The sequence below is a fragment of the Arctopsyche grandis genome, chromosome 13 (genome assembly GCF_051622035.1).
Source record: "Arctopsyche grandis isolate Sample6627 chromosome 13, ASM5162203v2, whole genome shotgun sequence".
Lineage (NCBI taxonomy): Eukaryota > Metazoa > Arthropoda > Insecta > Trichoptera > Hydropsychidae > Arctopsyche > Arctopsyche grandis.
The window spans coordinates 10,124,479-10,148,526 of NC_135367.1; the positions used below are offsets into that span (position 1 = coordinate 10,124,479).

The 24,048-nt window shown below is 35.8% G+C and overlaps 4 protein-coding genes across 5 annotated transcripts; all 4 read right to left on the reverse strand.

Moving 5' to 3' along the window:
- LOC143921100 (uncharacterized) lies at positions 1-3,528 on the reverse strand. Of its 2 annotated transcripts, none has more exons than XM_077444227.1 (3): positions 2,550-3,528; positions 2,064-2,360; positions 1-1,989 (listed from the first exon to the last, which is right to left on the reverse strand). In XM_077444227.1, the coding sequence occupies exons 1-3, from the start codon at positions 2,658-2,660 to the stop codon at positions 502-504; spliced, it is 1,896 nt and encodes a 631-aa protein (XP_077300353.1). In that variant the 5' UTR covers positions 2,661-3,528; the 3' UTR covers positions 1-501. The 2 variants fall into 2 exon arrangements, with proteins under 2 accessions (XP_077300353.1, XP_077300354.1); XM_077444228.1 differs by having other exon boundaries at positions 105-1,989; positions 2,082-2,360.
- A 3,459-nt stretch (positions 3,529-6,987) lies between these two features.
- On the reverse strand, positions 6,988-11,400 carry LOC143921103 (uncharacterized). The gene is made up of 3 exons (XM_077444231.1): positions 11,022-11,400; positions 10,561-10,857; positions 6,988-10,489 (listed from the first exon to the last, which is right to left on the reverse strand). Exons 1-3 carry the CDS (start codon positions 11,127-11,129, stop codon positions 9,413-9,415), a joined length of 1,482 nt encoding a protein of 493 aa, XP_077300357.1. The 5' UTR covers positions 11,130-11,400; the 3' UTR covers positions 6,988-9,412.
- Positions 11,401-12,990: 1,590 nt separating this feature from the next.
- On the reverse strand, positions 12,991-15,655 carry LOC143921104 (uncharacterized). The gene is made up of 4 exons (XM_077444232.1): positions 15,340-15,655; positions 14,882-15,181; positions 13,590-14,807; positions 12,991-13,499 (listed from the first exon to the last, which is right to left on the reverse strand). The coding sequence occupies exons 1-3, from the start codon at positions 15,448-15,450 to the stop codon at positions 13,812-13,814; spliced, it is 1,407 nt and encodes a 468-aa protein (XP_077300358.1). The 5' UTR covers positions 15,451-15,655; the 3' UTR covers positions 12,991-13,499; positions 13,590-13,811.
- Positions 15,656-17,606: 1,951 nt separating this feature from the next.
- Positions 17,607-23,991, reverse strand: LOC143921101 (uncharacterized). The gene is made up of 4 exons (XM_077444229.1): positions 23,472-23,991; positions 23,241-23,381; positions 22,777-23,070; positions 17,607-22,699 (listed from the first exon to the last, which is right to left on the reverse strand). The coding sequence occupies exons 1-4, from the start codon at positions 23,484-23,486 to the stop codon at positions 20,207-20,209; spliced, it is 2,943 nt and encodes a 980-aa protein (XP_077300355.1). The 5' UTR covers positions 23,487-23,991; the 3' UTR covers positions 17,607-20,206.
- Positions 23,992-24,048: the final 57 nt, after the last annotated feature.

The following is a 24,048-nucleotide window of genomic DNA, read 5'->3' on the forward strand; positions in this document are numbered from 1 at the left end:
ATATAAATCATTTAACTTTATCATAATACATATTCCTACCTATCATATAATGGTGTTAGCATTCAAAGAAATAATGATTAATAACAAACATGATGTTTAACAAATGTTTTCCTTTTTTTGATTTTATTATTTCATCGATCATTAAATATAAGTTTTTTTTCATGTTTTAAAAATGTATGAAAGGTGATACAAGACAATTGAATACAATGTCAACAAATATATGTATGAATGTAAATTCTCGTTAAATGGACTATCTGTTTCTATTAATAATACTTTTATGTATATTACAGCAACATGCATGCAATTAATTAAAATTTCTTCACATACTCCTAGTACCGAGTCAACAATATAAGTATAGAAACGGAGAATATATAATTCTAAACATATGTATATCGCATTTATGTGGTGTTATTATCGTCCACAGTGTAATATGTTATGTTCTAAGTTAGATTTGAAAAAAATTAATTAATTAAAATGATATTTAAATATGTATATTTCGCATTAGTGGGGTTTTTCTACAGAATGAGTTTTCATATGTATTGTAAGGTTATTTTTATAAGAAAAACATTTAAAGCAAATATCACACTGTTGAGGTTTTTCCTTAGTGTGAGATATCATATGTTGCGTAAGGCCAGATTTATAAGCAAATAATTTAAAACAAACCTCACATTTGTGAGGTTTGTCTCCGGTGTGAGTTTTCATGTGTGTTGACAAATTAGAATTGTGATTAAATGATTTTAAACATATTTCACATTGATAGGGAGTTTCCCCAGAGTGAGTTAGCATGTGTGTCACAATTGTATGTTTACTATTATATGATTTTAAACAAATATCGCATTGATAAAGGTTTTCCCCGGTGTGAATTTTCATATGTTTTACGAGACTCGATTTGACACTGAATGACTTTAAGCAGATGTCGCACCGATGAGGTTTTTTCCCCGTGTGAATTCTCAAGTGTTTCACAAGGCTATAATTAAGAACAAATGATTTCGAACAAATGTGGCACTGGTGAAATTTTTCCCCAGTATGAGTTTGCATGTGTGATGTTAAACTATTCCTATGGATAAATGATTTTAAACATATTTCGCATTGGTGCGGTTTTTCTTCAGAGTGAGTTTTCATGTGTGTTGTAAAGTAAGACTTGCAAACAAACGACTTCGGACATTGTTCACAATTGTAAAGTTTTTCTTTGGAATGAACTCTCATGTGATTCATCAACGAAGATTTAAAAGAAAATGAATTTGGGCATATATTGCAGGTATACGGCTTTTCTCCAGTATGAGTTATCATGTGTTCCGTCAAGTGAAACTTATGACTAAATGATTTTAAACATTTTTCGCATTGGTAAGGTTTTTCACCCGAGTGAGTTCTCATGTGTCTCAAAAGGTTGCATTTACTACTGCATGATCTCAAGCAGAATTCGCATTGGTAAGGTTTTTCCCCGTTGTGAGATCTCATATGATACACCAGCAATGATTTCTTAGCGAAAGCTTTAAAACAGATTTCGCATTGGTGTGGTTTATCACCGTTGTGAGTTTTCATGTGTATCGAAAAGCCCGAGCTTTGACTAAATGATTTGAAACATATCAAGCAATTGTAAGGTTTGTGCCCAGTGTGAGTTCTCGTGTGAATTACTAAAGTAGATTTCATCTTAAATGACTTTAAACAAATTTCACACCGGTAAGGCTTTTCATCACTGTGAATTTTCATGTGTGTCAAAAGCGTAGATTTGAGAGAAAACAATTTTAAGCATATTTCGCATCGATGAGTTTTTTTCATACTGTGAGCTTTCAAATGGTGCACAAGGTTGTATTTATAACCAAAGAATTTGAGGCAAATATCGCATTGATAAGGTTTCTCTCCAGAGTGAGCTCTCATGTGACTCACGAGGGCAGATTTTAAACTAAATGATTTAAAACAGGTGTCGCATGGATGAGATTTTCCCTCAGATTTGTATTGTTTATCCACATTTTTCTTTCTTTTGTGCAACTGTAAAATTAAACGACGATTATTTTAAATTTTAAAATGTTATAACATTTCATATTATTGAGCCATAACATTACTAGTTCAATTGTATCTACTATTGAATTGCTCCTTTTTGCACTAAAATTCCATTTATTTTCTTCATTACTACTAAGAGCACTACAAGTATTCGGCAATGAATGTTTGGTAGCAAGTTCATCTTCCCATATTAAATCATCCAATATAATTTCTTCCTGTTTAATGTCCAAACTCTTGGTTAGCCTAAGTTTCACCGTTTCATTGCTTTGAATACAAGTCTTTTTGAAACTGCTTAACAAATTAAGATTGTTTTTACAAGAAATGCATATCACTTCTGGCAGCTTGTCACCTTTCTTAACCTGAAAAATAATGAATTTTAGAAATGAGTTATAGAATATCTATGACAATACACAATAATAACACCAATGCTACCCTGACGGGATAGATATAGGTAAATCCTCCAGACGAATAATAGTCATAGAATCGCTAAATTTGCAAATTTCTTGGAAGCACAAATATAATTGAATAATAAGTTTTTTAAAACCGACCTGGAGCTGACAATAGGTCGAAATGTGTTGCGCCAAAGGATCAGATTTATCAAAGATTGAGACAAAAGACACGGCTGGTCCTGAACAGAGACAAAGCCGACACGCCATCATTCGTTTATCTTCTCAATTTCATTCTGCACCAAAACAAAATCAAATTACAAAGAATGTCGGTCACTTTGACGTTTGATTAAATGAAATTCAATATACAGCCAGGCTGTTTTGTAGTAAAATTGCGACTTTAAATATTAAATTGCCTTTCATTACAATAAATTTATTATCAATGGTGGACCAATGAAGAAATCACATTATAGTTTTATAGTAAATATATGTATGTACCAGTAGCGTGCTGTCCATGGATGCTGTGGATGCTGCGCATCCCTTAAAATTTACATCAAAAATATTTTCATACCGTTTGTTTTCTGAATTTCGTAGTTTTATTTCTCTTTCATTTATTTTTGATGACGAGATTATGATATATACAATCTTTTGTCTGATCCAAAATTGATATAAACAAGCATCCCCGTTGAAAGCCGATTGCGCGACCGACGCTTGTTTTTTTTTTTTCACATCAATCTCGTATCGGCATGGATGCTGAAGTTCTCTACAAATCTTATGCGCATGCGCACAAGTGAGCTGTCACTCTTGCGTATGCGCATAAGTGAGACGACTCTACAGTCGTCTCGCTCGCGCGACCTTGCTCTGGAAGCAAAATCTCCTTTTGCATATGTATGATCTTGATTCGCTTTTTACAAACCTCCTTTACGTTTCAGTTATTATTATTACAAATCCAGAGAGATGTAATAAGAATAGAGGGGCCCTTACGAATAAATAATTGTTGTCAATTTTACGCGGTACGTCTCTATAAATACGCTACATCGCACGGAATACAATCGGATCAATTTACTTATAAAAATGTTGTTTATTGAGTGTTTTTGAATGTATTGAGCAATTTTTACCGATGCTTGCCCATCTAGCGAGTATAAACAAACAGAGAAGTTTTTATCGGACATACGTCGAGCACCAAGCGTCAAATACGACTGATGGTAAAATTATTTAGATCTGTCCGTGGACAGAATGTCACTTGACAGCAAAAGAACACCTAAAGCCACTTCTATTAATATTACATTTCTCTGTACAAACCTCCTTTACGTTTCACTTACGATTACAATTCAGAGGACAGTTAACCTCTTATCCGATCGTTTTCATACTTTGCCATATTGCTCATTTTGGTCATCAATATAAGTAAATGGATATTCCGCCATTACGATAGAGAGAAAATATCGTTTAAGACGCGTTTGAAGTTCGAATATTTTAAATCTGGGTGACGTCTGTGTAGTCTTTAATTTTATACATAGATGGCGGTTGTAAATACAAAACTAAAAGGAGGTTTGTTTTTAAAAAACTATTTTTACCAACCTCTTCTTACTTTCACTTACGATCACTAGTTATGTATGGACTTTCGCTTGATTCGTTGATTGATATTTCGTACGTTACGTCCTAAGCTATTTACTTTTATTATTTTATTATAATTTATTACGTCCTAAATTATTATTAATTATGGCCCTAAATATAGATAGCTAAAGTAAAAATGGAAGTGGATTTATCGCCGTTGTTAATAATATTTGCAATTGTTTAATTAAAAATGCACTTAAAAGGACATTTGCTTCCCTACCATATAATGAAAAAGAGATTGTTGTCAAGAGCCCAAAACCCACAACAAAATTGAATATTCATTCAAAAACGAAAACATATCAAAGACATTTTAATAAATATAATATAAATATGTTTGGAAGAATAAAATAAAATTTAAAAAAATAAACTGATCGTTTTTTTGGACAGCATCCCCTGGTTGAAAAGTCACCGCACACCACTGGTATGTACATACATATATGTATACTTTAGAAGAAAAATATTTAAAGACTCAAATATACTTAGATGAAGATGTGTCCGAAAGAATTCTATAAACCCTTAGAAACCATTAAAACTGGTATAAAAAAATTGGTTCGGTGATTACTAAAGCCCCGAGGGGGCTGTATATTGTTCAAATGTTGTAAATGCATTGTTAAAGGTTTGCCGAACCTTTTTTACAAAGGATTTACAACAATTGAACAATAAACAGCACGCTTCCGGTCCTACCTCTAGTGATTACTAGTCAAATGTGAACCGGTCACAGGACAACCGGTCGCTCTAGATTGGTCACACGTGATCACCCGTCACACTAAAACTGGTCACACCCTAAAATCGGTCAATCAGTTTTCTCGTGACCGATTTAAGGGTGTGACCAGTTTCAAGGTGTGACCAGATTTCTCGTGACCAGTTTTAGTGTGACGGGTGATCACGTGTGACCGATCTAGAGCGACCGGTTGTCCTGTGACTGGTTTACATATGACTAGTAAATAGTAATCTATGGGAACTAGTCTTATTGTGAAGGTCTTCTTCACCACCAGTCCGCCATGTATTGTAGACAGATTCGTCTGTGTTCGGTATTAATACAACTATATGTTGAATGTGGTATTTATTTGGTAATAACACGTATACACAAGTATGGTTAATTGTTGGTAAAAGTATGTCGTTCAGAGGTCTCTGGATGTGGTAGAGTGTCGCTGGCTCGGCATTCGGCTATGTCCGGCTAGTCTCTGGATACGGTAGAGTGTCGCTGGCTCGGCATTCGGCTATGTTCAGCAAGTCTCTGGATACGGCAGTGTGTTGCTGGCTCGTTGTTCGGCTATGTTCGGCTAGTCTCTGGATACGGTAGAGTGTCGCTGGCTCGGCATTCGGCTATGTTCAGCAAGTCTCTGGATACGGCAGTGTGTTGCTGGCTCGGTCGGCTGGTTGATCTTCCAAGTCCGTGTAGTGAAGTGGTGGCTGGTCAGGAGCTGGATGTCGACTGGTCTGCTGCTGTGTGTCGACGCTTGCTGCTGTGGGTCGACTCTTGCTGCTGTGGGTCGACTCCTGCTGCTGTGGGTCGACTGGCGTTGTTTGGGTTGTACCTCCTTTTATAGTGTTTCTGGAATCGCCTGACCGATGGTGGTGGTTTGTTGATGCGTAAGAAAGGAATGCACTTTTGTCGAGGCGTAGAATTTTCTGGAACGCTTGATGGAAGTGGTTATTGATGCGTGCAAGCATTTAGTTGTTGATGCGTACAAGAGGAATTTGCTTTCGTCGAGGCGTAGTATTTTCTGGAATGCTTGATGAAAGTGGTCGTACGAGCTTTTAGTTGTTGATGCGTACAAGAGGAATTTGCTTTCGTCGAGGCGTAGTATTTTCTGGAATGCTTGATGAAAGTGGTCGTACGAGCTTTTAGTTGTTGATGCGTACAAGAGGAATTTGCTTTCGTCGAGGCGTAGTATTTTCTGGAATGCTTGATGGAAGTGGTCGTACGAGCATTTAGTTGTTGATGCGTACAAGAGGAATTTGCTTTCGTCGAGGCGTAGTATTTTCTGGAATGCTTGATGGAAGTGGTCGTACGAGCATTTAGTTGTTGATGCGTACAAGAGGAATTTGCTTTCGTCAAGGCGTAGTATTTTCTGGAATGCTTGATGCTGTTCCGCTCGATGTATTTTGTTGTTGCGGAATATTCTCGAAGGTTTCGATGACGATGACGACGACGAGATTCCTACAAATCCATTTACCAAAAAAATTATGTCTTCTTTTTAAATATCTAGCTTTTTACTAATTTAACCTCAAATTGCAATTGAAGATTGCATGATGTGGCGGCTCGCTTATACGACATGGTCGAGTTTGGTTGCCTTCCTGCGAGTGGGGACCAACCCGGCTGGGTTCGGAGAGCCGCTACTCACGTCGGGGTCACCAGTTATGGAGAGCAGGCGATTGATTGAAACGCGGTGTTCGGCTTCGGGAAACAATGTTTATTGGTTCAGGTACAGCGAGTGTGGGAGACGAGAGAGGTGTTGTCGGTTGCGAGGTCCGAAGGGAAGAGATAGCTTCCCGTGACGCGCTGACCGCCCTCGGGGCGAAAACACCTCCGTTTACGGCCAGCCTTTGGGGTTGCCACAATATATTTGGTCCTCCGTGTGAATATTCTAAATATTTATTTACATAACATGTCTCCATATCAGTATATATATATTAAGTCGGCAGGGGAAATGTTATTATATGATTTAAATCGATGTAAAACTGTCTTCAAAATCTCTTGTTTTGTCACCTCGGCAGAGTTATTTGTATGGTTTCCACGTGTTGTATAACTCCAGATAGCAAAACACCAAAATTCTCTCTTTTACTTAATTTGGAAAATTTCGGACTTGTTGGGATGGTTTTGTTTGTAATATTTGGTATGGCATGAGGTAAGTTGTCTTAAGAAAATATATAAAATATTAAACACTTAAAAAAATCAATAAAATATATAAACTATTGTCCATCCGGTGTAGGATGACACGTTTTACATAAAAAAAAGGAAAATTAAATTAAAATACCGAAAAAAGTTTCAGGTTTTTCACCTCGTTTATTAAATATAAAAGTTTTCACAAAAAATATAACAAAACAAAATATCCTCAAATTAAGTTATTGAATAAACCTATATAAAATTGATAGACAACAAAAAAAAACTGAACTTAACTAATTTACTAAAATTTTATTTGGTGTTATTAGTGCTTTTTAAAAATCACCTGATTTTAGTGACGAAATTTCCTGAAATAGAAAATACTCTTGTGTTTGGCAATGAAGTATGAGAGTTATATTTTTTTTAGGACATTTTTTGGTCTTTTGCCTTGAGGTTCTTCAAGAAACCTACCATGGTCTAGGTACCATGGTTCCCTACAATGAAACCAGACAGGTAGCAGAAGCAGTCGTCTCAGAATGGAGCGATCCGGTAGACCAAATGGCATTCGAGCTTCACTCAAGCGTCAAAACATCTATGGCATTGTTTTAATGGTGACCACTTGACCAATGGGCTCAACCTAGATGGATAGATACCAACTAGGTGTCCAGAGGATGCACAGTGGGAACAGTTAGGATTTTCTTCCTTGCAATGATTCTTGGAATTACTGAAGTTGCAGCATCGTGAACATTTTAGGACGTTGAAAATACAATAAGTGATGGCGACGTTGAAAATACACGGTGGCAGGTAGGTCCTTTGCGAGAGCCAGCGAAGTACTGAATATAATGTCGTTTTTAAAATCTGCATCAAAATCTTCTTTCAATAGATTTATAATGGGATCTCTCTCAGGACATTTTTTTTTTTGGTATACCAATACTACAAGAGATGGAGATTTTGCAACAATTTCCGTATTCGCCACCACCATGTGTCTGGAGCCGGTGCTTGAAGCCGGTACTTCAGCGAACAGCGATGTTTGAGAGGGTCATGATTCGAACTTGCCTGCGATTTCTTGTGAAATTAAATCAACAAGTTCTTGCACTGATTCTTTGATAGTTTTTGCCTTAATAGTATTCAAAATGTTACCGCCTGATAAAATATCTTTTTTTGGTGCACTTTAGCTTCTTCTAAATTCGTCATGATAATATATGCTTTCAGTTAATAATAACAAATTAAAACACTTAGTAATGTTGTAAATTTGAATAAATTCACACGATAATTACGACACATGTTCGCATGCGGCCGATAAACAAATCAAACTGGTCTTGTTTATGACTACCAGAGCTGTAGCTATGTTTTTGGCACCTTTTTCTTTATCTGAAACCATAAATCTGTCTAGACTAGTAACCTATTACATTATTAACAACTTAACTATCAATTATTATAGATAGAAAAAAAGTAAAGACGAATTTTACGTGAATTTGGCGTTAGCAAAGTCTGTTATTCTATGTATTATCAAAATTTATATTACTTTCTAATTTAATTTCTATTGATAATATACTTTGATAATCGCTCTTGACTGCTGGTCGATCTCATATAATTTTTAAGTATTTTTAGTTTACTAAAACTCCTCTCCGTCAAAACCTATTTGTCTTTCTATTTATATCTTATTTTTTCTCCTATTTATCGCAGACACTGTGATAAATATAAGTATCGCTAATTCATTATTGGGATAGGATTCTTGTAAATCGAATCTACCCAGTATATTTAATTACCAATGTGATACATTTTCCTGGGATCTTTATCTTCGCAAAAAGTTTATAATTGTTGTTTTAAACATTTAAAATTCATTTAGAATTTGATCACAATCTATTTCCAAGTATTTTTTGAGAAAGTTTTATGCCTATTTTTCTAAATTTTGTTCAGATAAAGTCAGTAAGCCCTCACCAGTTAAAAAATAAAATTATTTTTCGACTCTTTGAATGCATTGAAATCTTTCTTGTTATTTGTTATTGCATTTCTTTCTTGTTATTGCATTACAATATTATCAATGATATTTTAACATGTATTTTTCACTAAATTTTAAAGTTCTTCGGCCAATTCATCTGACATTTTTTATGTATAGAGTTTATCAAACAATTTTTTCGATTAGTTTAGATAACTATTTTCTCGAAATATGATAAAAAAAAATGTGTTTGGAAGCTTCCAAAAATTTCGTTTTCATTCGTTCGGTCAATTTCTCAGAACTCACAAGTATCAAAAGTATACGAAATGCCGGGAACGAAGCGTCAGTAAATGAGATATCGGTGAACGGACGGTCAGTGAAAGAGATGACCGTATACGAAATGCCGGAAGCGAAGCGTCAGTAAATGAGATATCGGTGAACGAAGGATCATTAAAAGAGATTGCCGTATACGAGGCGCCGGGAGCGAAGCGTCAGTGAAAGAGATTTCGATCAACGAAGGGTCGGTGAAAGAGATGGCCGTATACGAAATGCCGGGAGTGAGCAACTGTGAACGAGTTGTCAGGTAACCGTTGCCAATATGAGTTCTCTAGTTTGTCACAAAAAGATACTTAATACTGTATAATTTTAAGCACGCTTTCCAATATTAAGGTTTTTCTCTGTATGAATTTTCATATGTTTTACAAGATTCGATTTTACAGTAAATGATTTGAAACAGATTTCGCATTGGTAAGGCTTTTCCCCAGTGTGAGTTCTCATATGATCCCTCAGCGGTGATTTTAGAGCATATGATTTAAAGCAGATATTGCACTGGTGCGGTTTTTCCTGTGTGTGAGTTTTTATATGAGTCTCAAGCACCCTACTTAAGTCAAATGTTTTGAAACAAATATCGCATTGGTAGGGTTTTTTCTGCGAGTGACTTTCCAAATGGAAATGAAGAGCGGACTTTTTAACAAAAGATTTCAGACAGATTTCACATTGATGAGGTTTTTCTCCAGTGTGAGTTATCATGTGTTTCTGAAGGACAGATTTATAAGGAAAGAATTTAGAGCACACGTCACACTTGTGAGGTTTATCCAAAGTGTGAGTTTTCATGTGTATCGACAAGCCAGAACTGCTTATAAATGATTTCATACATATCTTACATTGATAGGGTTTTTCGCCAGAGTGAGTTCTCAAATGTGACACAAGTGATGATTTATTATTAAATGATTTTGAGCACACTTCACATTGATACGGCTTTTCTCCAGTGTGAATTCTCGTATGTTTTACAAGAGAAGATTTTAAAGTAAATGAATTGAGACAGATTTTGCATTGGTAAGGCTTTTCCCCAGTGTGAGTTCTCATATGATCCTTCAGCGATGCTTTTATAGTAAATGGCCTCAAACAGATTTGGCAGTGGTGAAGCTTTTCTCTAGTGTGAATTCTAGTATGAACCTTCAGCGATGATTTTGAAGCAAATTCTTTAAAGCAGATACTACACTCTTGCGGTTTTTCTTGACATTCATCCACACAGTGAATTTTCAAGTGTTTCCTCAAGTTCGAATTCTGCATAAATGATTTTAAACATATTCTACATTTATAAGGTTTTTCCCCAGAGTGAATTCTCATATGTCTCACAAGGGTAGAGTTTAAACTAAACGATTTAAAACATGTGTCACATTGATGAGATGCTTTATCCTCCTTACTTTTCTTTTTGAGTATCTGTAAAGTAGAACAAGGGTTATGTATCTTTAAAATGGTGTAATATTTTATACTATTGAGCATAACATTACCAGTTCAATTTTATCTAATTTTGAATTTTTATTTGCGAAGGCACCGGAATTCAATTTATTTTCTTCATTACTAAGAGTATCACAAATATTCGACGATGAGTGTTTGGCAGCATATTCATCTTCCCATATTAAATCATCCAATATAATTTCTTCTTGTTTTATGTCCAAACTCTTGGTTAGCCTCAGTTTCACCGTTTCGGCGCTTTGGATGCAATTTTTTTTAAAACTGCTTAACAAATTAAGGTTGTTTTTACACGAAATGCATATCACTTCTGGCAGCTCGTCGCCTTTCTCAACCTGAAAAATAATGAATTTTGGAAATGAGTTATAGAACGATAATGATAAGACATGGTAATAGCAACCAGTCCTATATTGGCAGGTGAGACGTAGGTTGATCTTCTTGGCAAATATTGGTCAAATATGAGAAAACTAAGCTGTAATTATAAGTAAATGAAACCGACCTGGAGCTGACAGCATGTCGAAATATATTGCTTCAAAGGTTCGGGGCTGTCAAAGATGGAGACATTAGATCCATCTGGTGCTGAGCAGAGACATAGCCGACACGCCATCGTTAGCTGATATTGTCAATTTCATTCGATACCAAAACTATGTCAAATTACAAAGAAACGCTGCCATCACTCTGACAGCTTGTCACTTTGACGTTTGATTAAATGAAACTCAATTTACAGCCAGGCTTTTGATGGGAAAATTGCGGCTCTAAATAATTCATGGTGTTGCTTATTGCAGTTACTATAATATAACTACAAATAGTTGGCTATTTGCCGCTACTTTACCTCTTTTGTGTCAATACCCAATTTTTATTAAACTTCTCAACCGTTTAGTGATTACGCTTTTGAAATTGTCATGGCTATGCGGCAAACGGATTATTTCGCACATTGAGATTGCACACCCGACAATTGTTACCACGAAACTACGGAATATCTGGTACTCGAGTTTTCGTTAGTGTGGCTAGCTCTCGGTGGATGGAATTTCGGGTGCCAGATGTTTCGCTTTTTGCGGAATAATCGCCGAACCATTGTGAGATAGCCTTGTAGGAATATAGTACAACTTGTGCTATTACGAATCAAAACCAGTGATCTCATCATCGATCCTGTACAAACATGCATAACGCAAGGCCAACGTCCCCTTCGACCATTCCAGAAGAAAGAGTTCATCGCTCGATAGTAAAACGAACGAAACCCAACAGTGATGTCATCAGGAAACTAACACGTGTCCTGAAAAGTCGTTTACGCGTGGCATAACCGCATTCTTAATCGAACGACGTCCTGGCGCTGACCCCACAGCTATAAAGCACGCGCCTCGAAAATAGGTCAACACGTATCTCTAACACACGTAACCTGGAAACGAAGACAAAGCATCTGCACGCGGCACGCTTCAAGCCAGAACGTATATAAAGCGACGCACCAGCTCCCAACACCAGAGTGAACCTCTGGAGTTCAACCAGCTCACTTCTCCGAAGCTCAACCTCTTCGTACATACAATAATCATTGTAACAATTGAACAAAAAATAAACGATGCTCTTTCAAACTCAACTGAGTTTCCATAGGCCGGGAAACTGTCGAAACCTTTACCCCGTCCTATAGCGTCTCCTTTGTGCAAGCTTCATTCAAACATTTTCTACGCCAAAACATCTGTGGCAGTTTTTTAATGGTGACCACTTGGTAATTTATACACATAGATATTCTCAACGTTTTGCGTGTGCAATACACTATCATTTGGATCCACAAAGTTGCCTTGGTGAACCACAAACAAATGCGTGTATATTCCCGTTTACCGTTCCATTGGGGCCTTCGATACAGTCAATATTACTTACAATATCATCCGTATCCAGCTCCCATGTGTATTGGCTAGTGGATCTTTACGTTTCACTTACAATTACAATTCAGGAAAAAGTTTGCCTCTTAGGGGCCGTTCAAGTATTACGTAAGAACTATAGGGGGGCGGGGGGGGGGGGGTCTTTGCTTTGCTTATTTTTGATGACATGGGGGGGTGGGGGGGTCGAGATGGTGATTACGTCAGCAGTAGTTATTTTTTTTTACACATTGGCAACCCACATATTGTCTATGCTTGAAAACCAAACATATATTCGGGGATTCCCACAAATAATGAATATGCATATAGGTACCAATGTTTACGTAAGCATGGGAAGGGGGGGAAAGAGCTTTACTTACTTTTGCTGACAAGGGGAGGAGGGGGTAAATAATTGTAATAAATCTGCTTACGTAATACTTGAACGGCCCCTTATCCGATCGTTTTCATACTTTGCCATATTGCTCATTTTGGTCATCAATATAAGTAAATGGATCCTCCGCCATTACAATACAGATAAAATATCGTTTAAGAAGTTTTTCAAGTCCGAACATTTTTAATCTCGGTGACAGTTGGTAGTCATTAATTTTATACATAGATGGCGGTAGTAAAAAAAAATCATTGGTGTTTTTATTCAAAATAATAATTTTATATACAAATTATAGAAGAGGTATGTTTTTAAAAAACTTTTTTTTATTATTAATATTATAAAAAGTCTTTTGTCTTTATATCATCAAATACAACTTGAAGTAGTAAGTACAATTTAAAATATCTCATTTAAATGTTTGGTTTTTTTATATAATAAATTGTAGCATGTTGGATGATTTTCATTATTTTTATAGATGGGATCAAAGCCGGTATTATCCGTGACAAAAAAGGCGAGTATTTTGGGTCATTTAAAATCGGGAACACTCGTGAAGTCATTATCAGGCGTAGTTGGCAATTCCTCTTCTTCACTGTCGGTATCGTCATGGTAAGAGCTAATGTTCACATGATCACAATCGTCTGATTCGTCACTGCTGTATTAATATTCTTCATCTGAATCCTGGGCTTCTGCTAGTAGACGAATTTCTTACACCATTCAATGGTCGACACATCTTTATATATTTCTAAAAATAATAATATAAGACAAAAATAAAAATATGTAATACACACAATTCATGCTAATATATAAATAAATAAAATATTATAATATATACCTCAGCTCATTAAAGGCAGCAGAAAGCTATGAAAACAGACATAAGTACAGCTCAGGAAAGCCCAATGGTCACTGATTTGCGTACGGCTGCTGTGGCCGGTAGAAGTGAATTACCAAGGATTTTTGTAAAAACCCAAATAAGGCGACTACTAAAAGATTTTTCCATTATACTTTATTCTGAGAATAAATATTATTATTTAATAAAAATGCACATGGTCAATGGCTAAGCACACTTTACATTAGTAAAGTTTTTCTCAGTGTGAATTTTCATATGTTTTTTCAGATTTGATTTTAAATTAAATGATTTTAAGCAAATTTCGCATTGGTACGATTTTTCCTGTGAGTGAGTTTCCAAATGTAAAAGAAGGGCAGACTTTTTAGTAAATGATTTAAAACAGATTTCGCATAGGAGAGGTTTTTCTCCCGTGTGAGTTCTCTTATGTTTCAAAAGGAGAGATTTATAAGGAAATAATTTTAAACAAACGTCACATTTGTGAGGTTTATCCAAAGTGTGAGTTTTCAAGTGTGCCGACAAGTTCGAACTGCGATTATATGATTTTAAACATATCTCACATTGATAGGGTTTTTCGCCAGAGTGAATTCTCATGTGTGACCCAACTGTAGATTTACTATTAAATGATTTTAAGCACACTTTGCATTGATAAGGCTTTTCTCCAGTGTGAGTTCTCATATGTTTCACGAGATTGGATTTTAAAGTGAACGACTTGAAACAGACTTCGCATTGGTAAGGCTTTTCCCCAGTGTGAGTTCTCGTATGGTCCTTCAGCGATGATTTTTTAGTAAATGATTTATAGCAGATACTACACCGGTGCGGTTTTTCCTGTGTATGAGTTTCCAAATGTAAAACAAGGGCAGATTTTTTAATAAATGATTTAAAACAGATATCACATTGGTGCGGTTTTTCTCCAGTGTGAGTTCTCATATGTTTTAGAAGGACAGATTTATAAGGAAATAATTTTAAACAAACGTCACATTTGTGAGGTTTTCCCTCAGAGTGAATTATCATATGTGACCTAACTGATAATTTAGTTTTGAACGATTTTGAACAAATATCGCATTTATGAGGTTTTTCCCCAGAGTGAGCTCTCATATGTCTCACAAGGGTGGATTTAAAACTAAATAATTTAAAACAGGTGTCACATTTGTGGAATTTCCCCCCGGATTTGTATGCTTTATCCTCGTTACTTTTTTTGCGCATCTGTAAAATAAAAAACGAGGGTTTTGTATTTTTTAAATTGTATAATATTTTATACTATTGAGCCGTTGTATTACCAGTTCAACTTTATCTACTATTGGATTGGTCTTTTTGGAGTCACCGATATTCAATTTATTTTCTTCATTATTACTTAGAGTATCACAAATATTCGGAGATGAATGATTGGTGGAAAATTCATCTTCCCATATTAAATCATCCAATATAATTTCTTCCTGTTTGATGTCCAAACTCTTGGTTAGCCTCAGTCTCACCATTTCATCGTTTTGGATACATTTATTTTTAAAACTGCTAAACAAATTAAGATTGTTTTTACACGAAATGCATATTACTTCTGGCAGCTCGTCGCCTTTCTCAACCTTAAAAATAATAAATTTTGGGAATGAGTTATAGAACGATAATGATAAGACATGGTAATAGCAATCAGTCCTATCCTGACGAGATAGAAGTATATTGATCAAGTAGGCGAATACTGGTCAAATATGAGAAAACTAAACAATAACTAAAAGAAACCAACTTGGAGATGACAACAGGTTGAAATGTGATGCACTAAGGGTTCAAGATTGTCAAAGATGGAGACAAAAGACACAGCCGGTGCTGAGCAGAGACAAAGCCGACACGCCATCATTCGTTGATCATGGTAATAGTTTCATTCGGTAGCGAATTATGTCTTTGTCGGCGACATGTCACTTTGACGTTTGGGTTTGACACGGTGCAAGTAACTTGGATGAGTAGCATGGACGGGTAAACGGAATCTAGTCATATGTGAACCAGTCACAGGACAACCGGTCGCTCTAGATCGGTCACACGTGATCACCCGTCACACTAAAACTGGTCACGAGAAAACTGGTCACACCCTAAAATTGGTCAATCAATTTTCTCGTGATAGATTTGGCGGTAGTAAAAACAATTATTGGTGTTTTTATTAAAAATAATAATTTTATATACAAATCATTACATATTGTTCGTTCAGCAAATGGAGAAAATTAGACAGTGTTAGTAGCTACCGGTTGACTGCAAGGTATGCGTTACGCAAATACATATATTAATTTTTAAAGAGTTCTCGAAAATGAAACAAAAGTAGCTTTTTTTTTCTGGATTTATTGCATTTTATAAATAACATGATGTGGCGGCTCGCTTATACGACATGGTCGAGTTTGGTTGCCTTCCTGCGAGTGGGGACCCACCCGGCTGGGTTCGGAGAGCTACTACTCACTCTGTCTTCAGCTGTCATATAATAAACACGTGCATTAACATGCCAGTCGTCTCATTCGTTCATCCTCCATACTGGTGACCCCCGACATCGAGCCACGCAGCCTCGATCAATTTCAACATGCCGCTCATCCCTGCCTCGCCGAGCCAGGCGGGGGAAGCTACCCGCCGCGCCCCCATCGCCATCAACACAGCGCGTCGCGGCCCGCGGGTGACAATAAACGAGCAGACACGGCTACCTACCTACCTACCTACCTACCGACGTCCAGCCACAACGTCGACGACAGGTGCTTTTAAAAAATGGGGGAGCGAATGAGACGACGATCTTGACAGCTGGATGTGGAGTCATGCGCGATCCACTACACATAGAACGGTCATCCAGCACCACAAGACATACACCACCTCAGCACCATCATCATCATCATCATCAAGGCCCCGTCCGTCCCCACGAGCGTCGTCACGCCGAGACGGGCGGTAGCGCTACAACACCTCCACGAGCCACAACGACTCACAGTCCAGCTCGGAGTATCATCAACCACATCGATGCCCCTGCCGCCCCCGCCGCCCCACCAACCGACATCAGCCTCGGAAGAGCGGCGCCGCCGCAGCATCGCATCGCATCGGCGCGACCATCGGACCACCCACCGTCCTGCTCGCGACGTCACCGCCCTCGAATCTACCGACCATTCAGGGCGGTACACCTATGTACACAGCGGATGACCCACGTCAACAATTTTTTTCTCCCCACGTAATAATTTTTTCTCTTTGTGTAACAATAATTTTTTTCTTTTGTAAAATTTGTTTCTTTGTAATTTTGGTATCGCTGATGCTGGGGGGGGAGTGATGTGGCGGCTCGCTTATACGACATGGTCGAGTTTGGTTGCCTTCCTGCGAGTGGGGACCCACCCGGCTGGGTTCGGAGAGCTACTACTCACTCTGTCTTCAGCTGTCATATAATAAACACGTGCATTAACATGCCAGTCGTCTCATTCGTTCATCCTCCATAATATCATTTTTAAATTTAGGGGAGGTATAACGCCCCCATAGCCCGCCCTGGCTAAGGCTGTTTCAGAAAGATTTTCCATATGGGAAATTTCATTTCCATGTGAGTTTGCATACGTATTATAAATGCAGATTCAAGAGTTATTTCTAGAAAATGAATTCAAGTGGGTTTTTAAATGACTCACAATAGTTCTTCGAAAGCCAAATGATTTTAAGCAAATATCACACTGATAAGGTTTTTCTCCAGTGTGTGCTATACATATATATACGTTGACCAAACTTGCTGTTTTGGCCGGGACAGACCCGTCTTTAACGTGCTTTGCGTTCGTCCCGGCCTTCTCGTAAAATTGTTTGATTTGGTTACGTCCCCTGATGCACAGAAGATTTTTTTTATTTTTTCGATATTGTTTTTATTTTCACGTTTTTCATTGTTTTTCCAAATCAATTTGTTTCTCAAAAACTATTATTATTAATATATAAATATACAATTCATTTTAAAGGGGACAATTTAAATGCTCATTTATCGTATATCATAAAATTTGTGTGAATTAAAAAAATATGATATCATTTAAAAATATATTTCTGATATATTAAAAAAAACAGCAATAGAAAAAATTACAGTTATATTATAAAATAAAAGATCACATAAAAAGTCTCATGTTCCTTTAATATAATATTTGGTTCGGTGATTATTAGTCACAAAGTGCTGGCCCAAAAGTCACTAAAATCTCTGTAACAGAACAGCCGAAAAGTCGCATCATACTAACGAGAACTCGAGTGCCAAATATTCCGTATTCGCGATTTTCATGGCACAATTTGTCTTTTGGGCGATCGCAATGTGAATAATAATCCAATTACCATAATATCTGTTAATATTACACTAAAAAAAATAAAATAAGCAATAAGACTAAAAATCTATAATAAAAAAACTTGATCGTTTGAAAAATTAAAAATCCATTGTTTTTATTAGGTCAGCATTTTCATATAAAATGCGAGCATTGAGAAGTTAATTTCACAACAGAAAAAATATAAAGCAACTTAAAATGAATGAAATGCGCATGAACACTGATCATTAAAGATCGACATCGTCTCAACCATCCAAGTTGGTCCACTCTGTATAATCGATGTTATCTTAATAACTCGCGAGTTAAGAATTTGTGGATTAAAACTGCTTTTTTATTGTAATTAAAAACATGGGAGTTTTTCAATTCTACATTTAACTGCTTTTTTATTGTTAAATGATCGAAAAATTTCTTTTTTTTCTTTTAGGTGAGTCAAATAAAAATAATTATTTGACTCACCTAATTAAAAACAGATTTTTTGCGTATTTTTCCGCAGAGTGAATTTATTTTAATAAACTTTCATTACATGAAATATTATTTAAAAACTCTTCACAGGATGCGGAAAAATTCCATCTGAATAGAAATACTGACTTTGAAGTATCTGTGTATGGCAAAAATCCAATTGGAACTATTTCGCATAAAAATATTTATTTTATGCGCGAAAACGGTTACATGTTCAATCACTACTCAAATCCAAGACATCTGGTCACCTTAGGCATAACTAGGATACGGATTCCAAGAAGGCTTATGATCTTGTTCACCAGATTATGCAATCAAAATCAAGCCGTCGAGGATTATCTGATATTTTTCATGCCTTTTACAATCCCACTTTGAGAATCAGATACAATATGTTTACTACTGCGGCAAGGTTTCTGACGTATTTGTAAAGTTAACTTAACAATTTTGTTTATTAATTGGTTATTTTTAACAATTTTTTTTATTGAATAAATTAATATACATATGTACCATAACTACGGTGACCATATTTTTTTGGAGAAAATAAAGGACATATGAAGAAATGCTTTGTAACTTCAAAAAACGATTTGTAACTTGTTTTTAATAACGAGGGTTTGTGCTGTAAAAAAATCAAAAAATTGTATACAGCTAATTTCAAAATTGCATGTGGTATAAATGCATGCTCCTATGTATATAATGTGTCTATTTTTAATAGGGCTTTCTCATCGGTTCACATATTCTTAATAAACTAATGAAAATATTCGTTCAATGGGGGCATTAGATCCAAGGAAACATAAGGAAAATTCAGCGATTTTTTAAATTACTTATGCTGGCAGGGTTTATCACTCTGTTGTCATTCTTCGATCTTTTCATTTGTCGATCTAGATCTCCCCAACATTTTTATAGCAAAAAATAGAAACGATTTTTTAAGGTTCGCTGGTAGCATCGTCTTAGTTCCAGTGAAACATACTTTACAAAAAAAAGGACAAAAGGCCAATTTTAGAAAATAAATAAATCTAAACGACAGAACAGTGTAATAAAGGACTGTCCTCTTAAATGAAGGACGCATGGTCACCGTAACCGTAACCCATGCGATGATATTTCATCGGGTTTATCATTAGTTAATAATATTTCTGTCAGGAAGTGTTGGGTACATAAAATTAAGTGAAATAAACAGATTCAAATTCATTATTAATAAAAGTATGTGCAATATATGAACTCATAAGATAAATTTATTAATTAATTTGATAATCAATTGTTTATTTTGATTATTATGTAAATAAAACAAACACTCATTTATTAAAGAATTCTGTTTATGTTCATAGAAATTATGATATAACAACAAACACTAGGTCTAGTGAAGCAAAATTTTTTTCTTTAATTTATTATTATGTAATATATAATTTCGAAAGAGACTTTGAAAGTATGTAAGTATTATTGGTTCGTAAATCCGTGATGTCAAGGTCGTCGAGCAAATGAATGAATATTCAAATAAATTTAGTAAAATGTTTACTATTAGATTGGCCATGTTTAAGCGATTTATATTTCAAATACCGAGCGAAGCCGAGTAAAAACACTAGTTATTAATAATAATTAGTTATACGATTTTATAAACGCATATTTTTTCTAAATTCAAGTATCTGTAAGACAAAACACATGGCTGAAAACAGTGGACAAAATTAAAAAAAAACCCATATACATAAATAAAGCGGATATTAACCAAATAGATGCACTGTCAATTAGATCTAGTCTCTACAGTTTATCCATAGCATCCCAAAGTAGGTAAAATCATTTTAAACGGTTTCAGTATCGAGGAAATTTATCCCCATTTAAGTTTGCATGTTTTATAATAATAAATGATTAAAAACTTCATCACATTGGCGCAGCTTTTCCCTGTATGTGAGTTCTCAAATGTTTCACTAAAGTGTTTTTGAAACCAAAAGATTTAAAACAGATTTTACACTGATGAGGTTTTTCCCCACTGTGAATTTTAATATGTCCCGTTAAGTTAGACTGACTATTAAATAATTTTGAACATATTGAACATTGGTAATTTTTTTCCCCAGTATGAGTTTTCAAGTGTTTCACAAGAGTGCCTTTGAAACCAAATGATTTTAAACAGATTGTGCACTGATGAGATTTTTCCCCATTGTGAATTTTAATATGTGTTCTCAAGATAGAGTTATCATAAAATGATTTTGAACATATTCTACATTGGTAGGGTTTTTCCCCAGTGTGAGTTCTTAAGTGTGTCACAAGAAGATACTTTTCTTTGTATAATTTTAAGCACACGTCGCATTGGTAGGGTTTTTCTCCAGTATGGGTTCCCATATGTTTTACAAGAAAAGACTTTCTCGTAAATGATTTGGAACAGATCTCGCACAAGTGAGGTCTTTCTCCAGTGTGAGTTCTCATATGATACATCAGCGATGATTTCGAAGCATATGATTTAAAGCAGACTTCGCACCGAAGCAAATTTTCTGGTGTGTGAATTTTAATATGTTCCGATAAGTTATACTGACTATGAAATAATTTTGAACATATTGAACATTGGTAATTTTTTTCCCCAGTATGAATTTTCAAGTGTTTCACAAGAACGGCTTTGAAACCAAATGATTTCAAACAGATTTTGCACTGATGAGGTCTTTCCCCACTGTGAGTTTTAACGTGTTTTGATAACCTAGTGTTATCGTGAAATGATTTTGAACATATTTCACATATGTGAGTTTTTTCCTCTGTGTGAAATTTCAAGTGTGTCGCAAGATAATCCTTCCTACGGTATGATTTTAAGCACACTTCACATTGGTAAGGTTTTTCTCCAGTATGAGTTTTCATATGTTTTACAAGAGTAGACTTTATCGTAAATGATTTGGAACAGGTCTCGCATTGATGAGGTTTTTCTCCAGTGTGAGTTCTCATGTGATGCATCCGCGCTCTTTTCGAATTATATGATTTAAAGCAGACTTCGCACCGATACAAATTTTCCATGTGCATTTTTTTCATGTGCACAGTTAGTATTAATTTTGTAGAACATGATTTAAAGCAGATTTTGCATAGGTGCGGTTCTTCCTGCGTATGGGTATTCAAATGTTTCAATAGCATTCTTTTTGAACCAAATGAATTTAAGCACACTTTGCATTGGTAAGATTTTTTTCCAGAATGAGTTCTCATATGTTTTACAAGAAAAGACTTTCTCGTAAATGATTTGGAACAGATCTCGCACAAGTAAGGTCTTTCTCCAGTGTGAGTTCTCATGTGATACATCCGCGCTGTTTTCGAAGTATATGATTTAAAGCAGACTTCGCACCGATGCAAATTTTCCGATGTGTGAGTTTTCATATGGTAGGTTAGTAATGATTTTCTAGAAAATGATTTAAAGCACATTTCGCATTGGTGCGGTTTTTTCCCTGTGTGGGTGTTCAAATGTTGCATTAGCATGCTTTTGATGACAAATGATTTCAAACAGATTTTGCACTGATGAGGTCTTTCCCCACTGTGAGTTTTAACGTGTTTTGATAAACTAGTGCTACCGTGAAATGATTTTGAACATATTTCACATTTGTAAGGCTTTTCCCCTGTGTGAATTCTCAAGTGTGTCGCAAGATAATCCTTACTACTGAATGATTTTAAGCACACATCGCATTGGTAAGGTTTTTCTCCAGTATGAGTTCTCATATGTTTTACAAGAGCAAACTTATTCGGAAATTTTTTTAAACAGGTTTCGCATTGGTGAGGTTTTTCCCCAGTATGAATCATCATATGATGATTCAGCGATGATTTTATAGAATATGATTTAAAGCAGATTTCGCACTGATGCGGTTTCTCCTGTATGTGGGTTTTTAAATGTCTCGCAAGATAACTCTTTGAACCAAATGATTTTGAACAATTATGGCATTGATAATGTTTTTCCGCATTATGAGTTTTAAGGTGTGACAACAAATTAGAACTATCATTAAATGGTTTTAAACATATTCCACATTGGTAAGGTTTTTCTCCAGTGTGAGTTCTCATATGTGTAACTAAAGTATATTTAACGCTAAATGATTTTAAACAAATATCACACTGGTAAAGTTTTTCCCCGGTGTGAGTTTTCATATGCTTCAAAAGTGAATACTTATATGTAAATGATTTAAAACAGGTATTACATTTGTGAAGTTTTACTCCATGGCGTATTTTCAAGTGGTTCACAAGATTACTTCTCAAAAGAAATGATCTTGAACAAATGTCGCATTGGTAAGTTTCCCCCCAAATATGAGTACTCAAATGATTCAAGTATGCAGAGTTCCTACTAAATCTTTTAGAGCAAGTAGCACATTTGTATTGCTTATACGTATTTGGAATATCAACAATCTTATCTTCATGCATCTGTAAAATATATATGAACATGTTATTTTTAAATTTCTTAAAATGGCATATCTCACATCCACGAAAAATAATATTACCGGTTCAATTTGATCTACTGTTGAGTGTTTGATATCTTTTAATAATTCCAATTCCCATTCATTATGTTCATCATTATCGGGAGAATCGGGGATACTCGGTTCGGAACCAAATTCGTTTTGCCATATTAAATCATCCAGTAAAATTTCTTCTCTTTTGATATCCAAGCACTGGGTTAATCTCAGTTTTAACGTTTCCTCGCTTTGAATGCATACGTTTTTAAAATTGCTAAGCAGATTCAGGTTATTTTCACACATAATGCATATCACTTCTGGCAGCATGTCACCTTTCTTAACCTGAAAACAAAAGTAAACTATTGAAATGAATGATAGACAATGTCAACGACGAAACCCGATAATAGTAACCAGTGCTAAATGCAGTGAGGTAGACAGGCGAATACTAGTCAAATAATGGGAATACAAGGTTTTCAAATGTCATAACAGCATTATAAATAAATGAAACCGACCTGGAGCTGACAGCAGTTTGAAATGCGTTGCACCAAAGGTTCAGGATTATCAAAGATGGAGACAAAAGATATGGCTGGTGATGAACAGAGACAGAGTCGACACTCCATCATTTGCCCCTTCTCGTCAATTTCATTCTGTACCTAAACGAAATAAACACACAAGAAATACTACTGTCAAAATTTACGAATCAAAATACCTATCAAAACTTTGACGTTTGGAAAAACTCATACAAAATTTAACGCCATGCTTGTTTCGTTTAGCAGACTTTGATTAAGTCTATGTAGTTTTGTTCGTTTCCACCCAATCTGACCGGTTAGAGTGTACACAAAATAACAAATTGAAAATGGAACTTTTAAGGAATTAATATTGGCGTTTTGACAGTTGGAGCTTGTACAAACTCGGCAGAAGGTCTGACCGCAATGTGCGTCAGTCGACTGCTAAGACACGACACGGCAGTGTGTGACAATATTTGGTAAACCGCACTTGAACGACAGCGATGCGACACTACGCAGTAAATTATGTCACTCGTTCGTTCGGTACCTCGGAGCGAGATCGACGAAATGGACCGTTTAAGGTCTGACCGCACTATACGGCCGTCGACTGCTGCAGCACGACACAACACGGCAAAGTTGATACAAAAGGCAACTCTGTCGCGTGACGTGTAGTGCGTTATATCTCATACAATTTCATACAAACAATATTTGGCCGCACTATTTAGTGCAATATTTAGTGCGGTCAGACCTTTAATCCCATTTCCCTGGCAATTTCTTTCCAAATGTTGTTTTTTCTGGTACTATTAACATAATT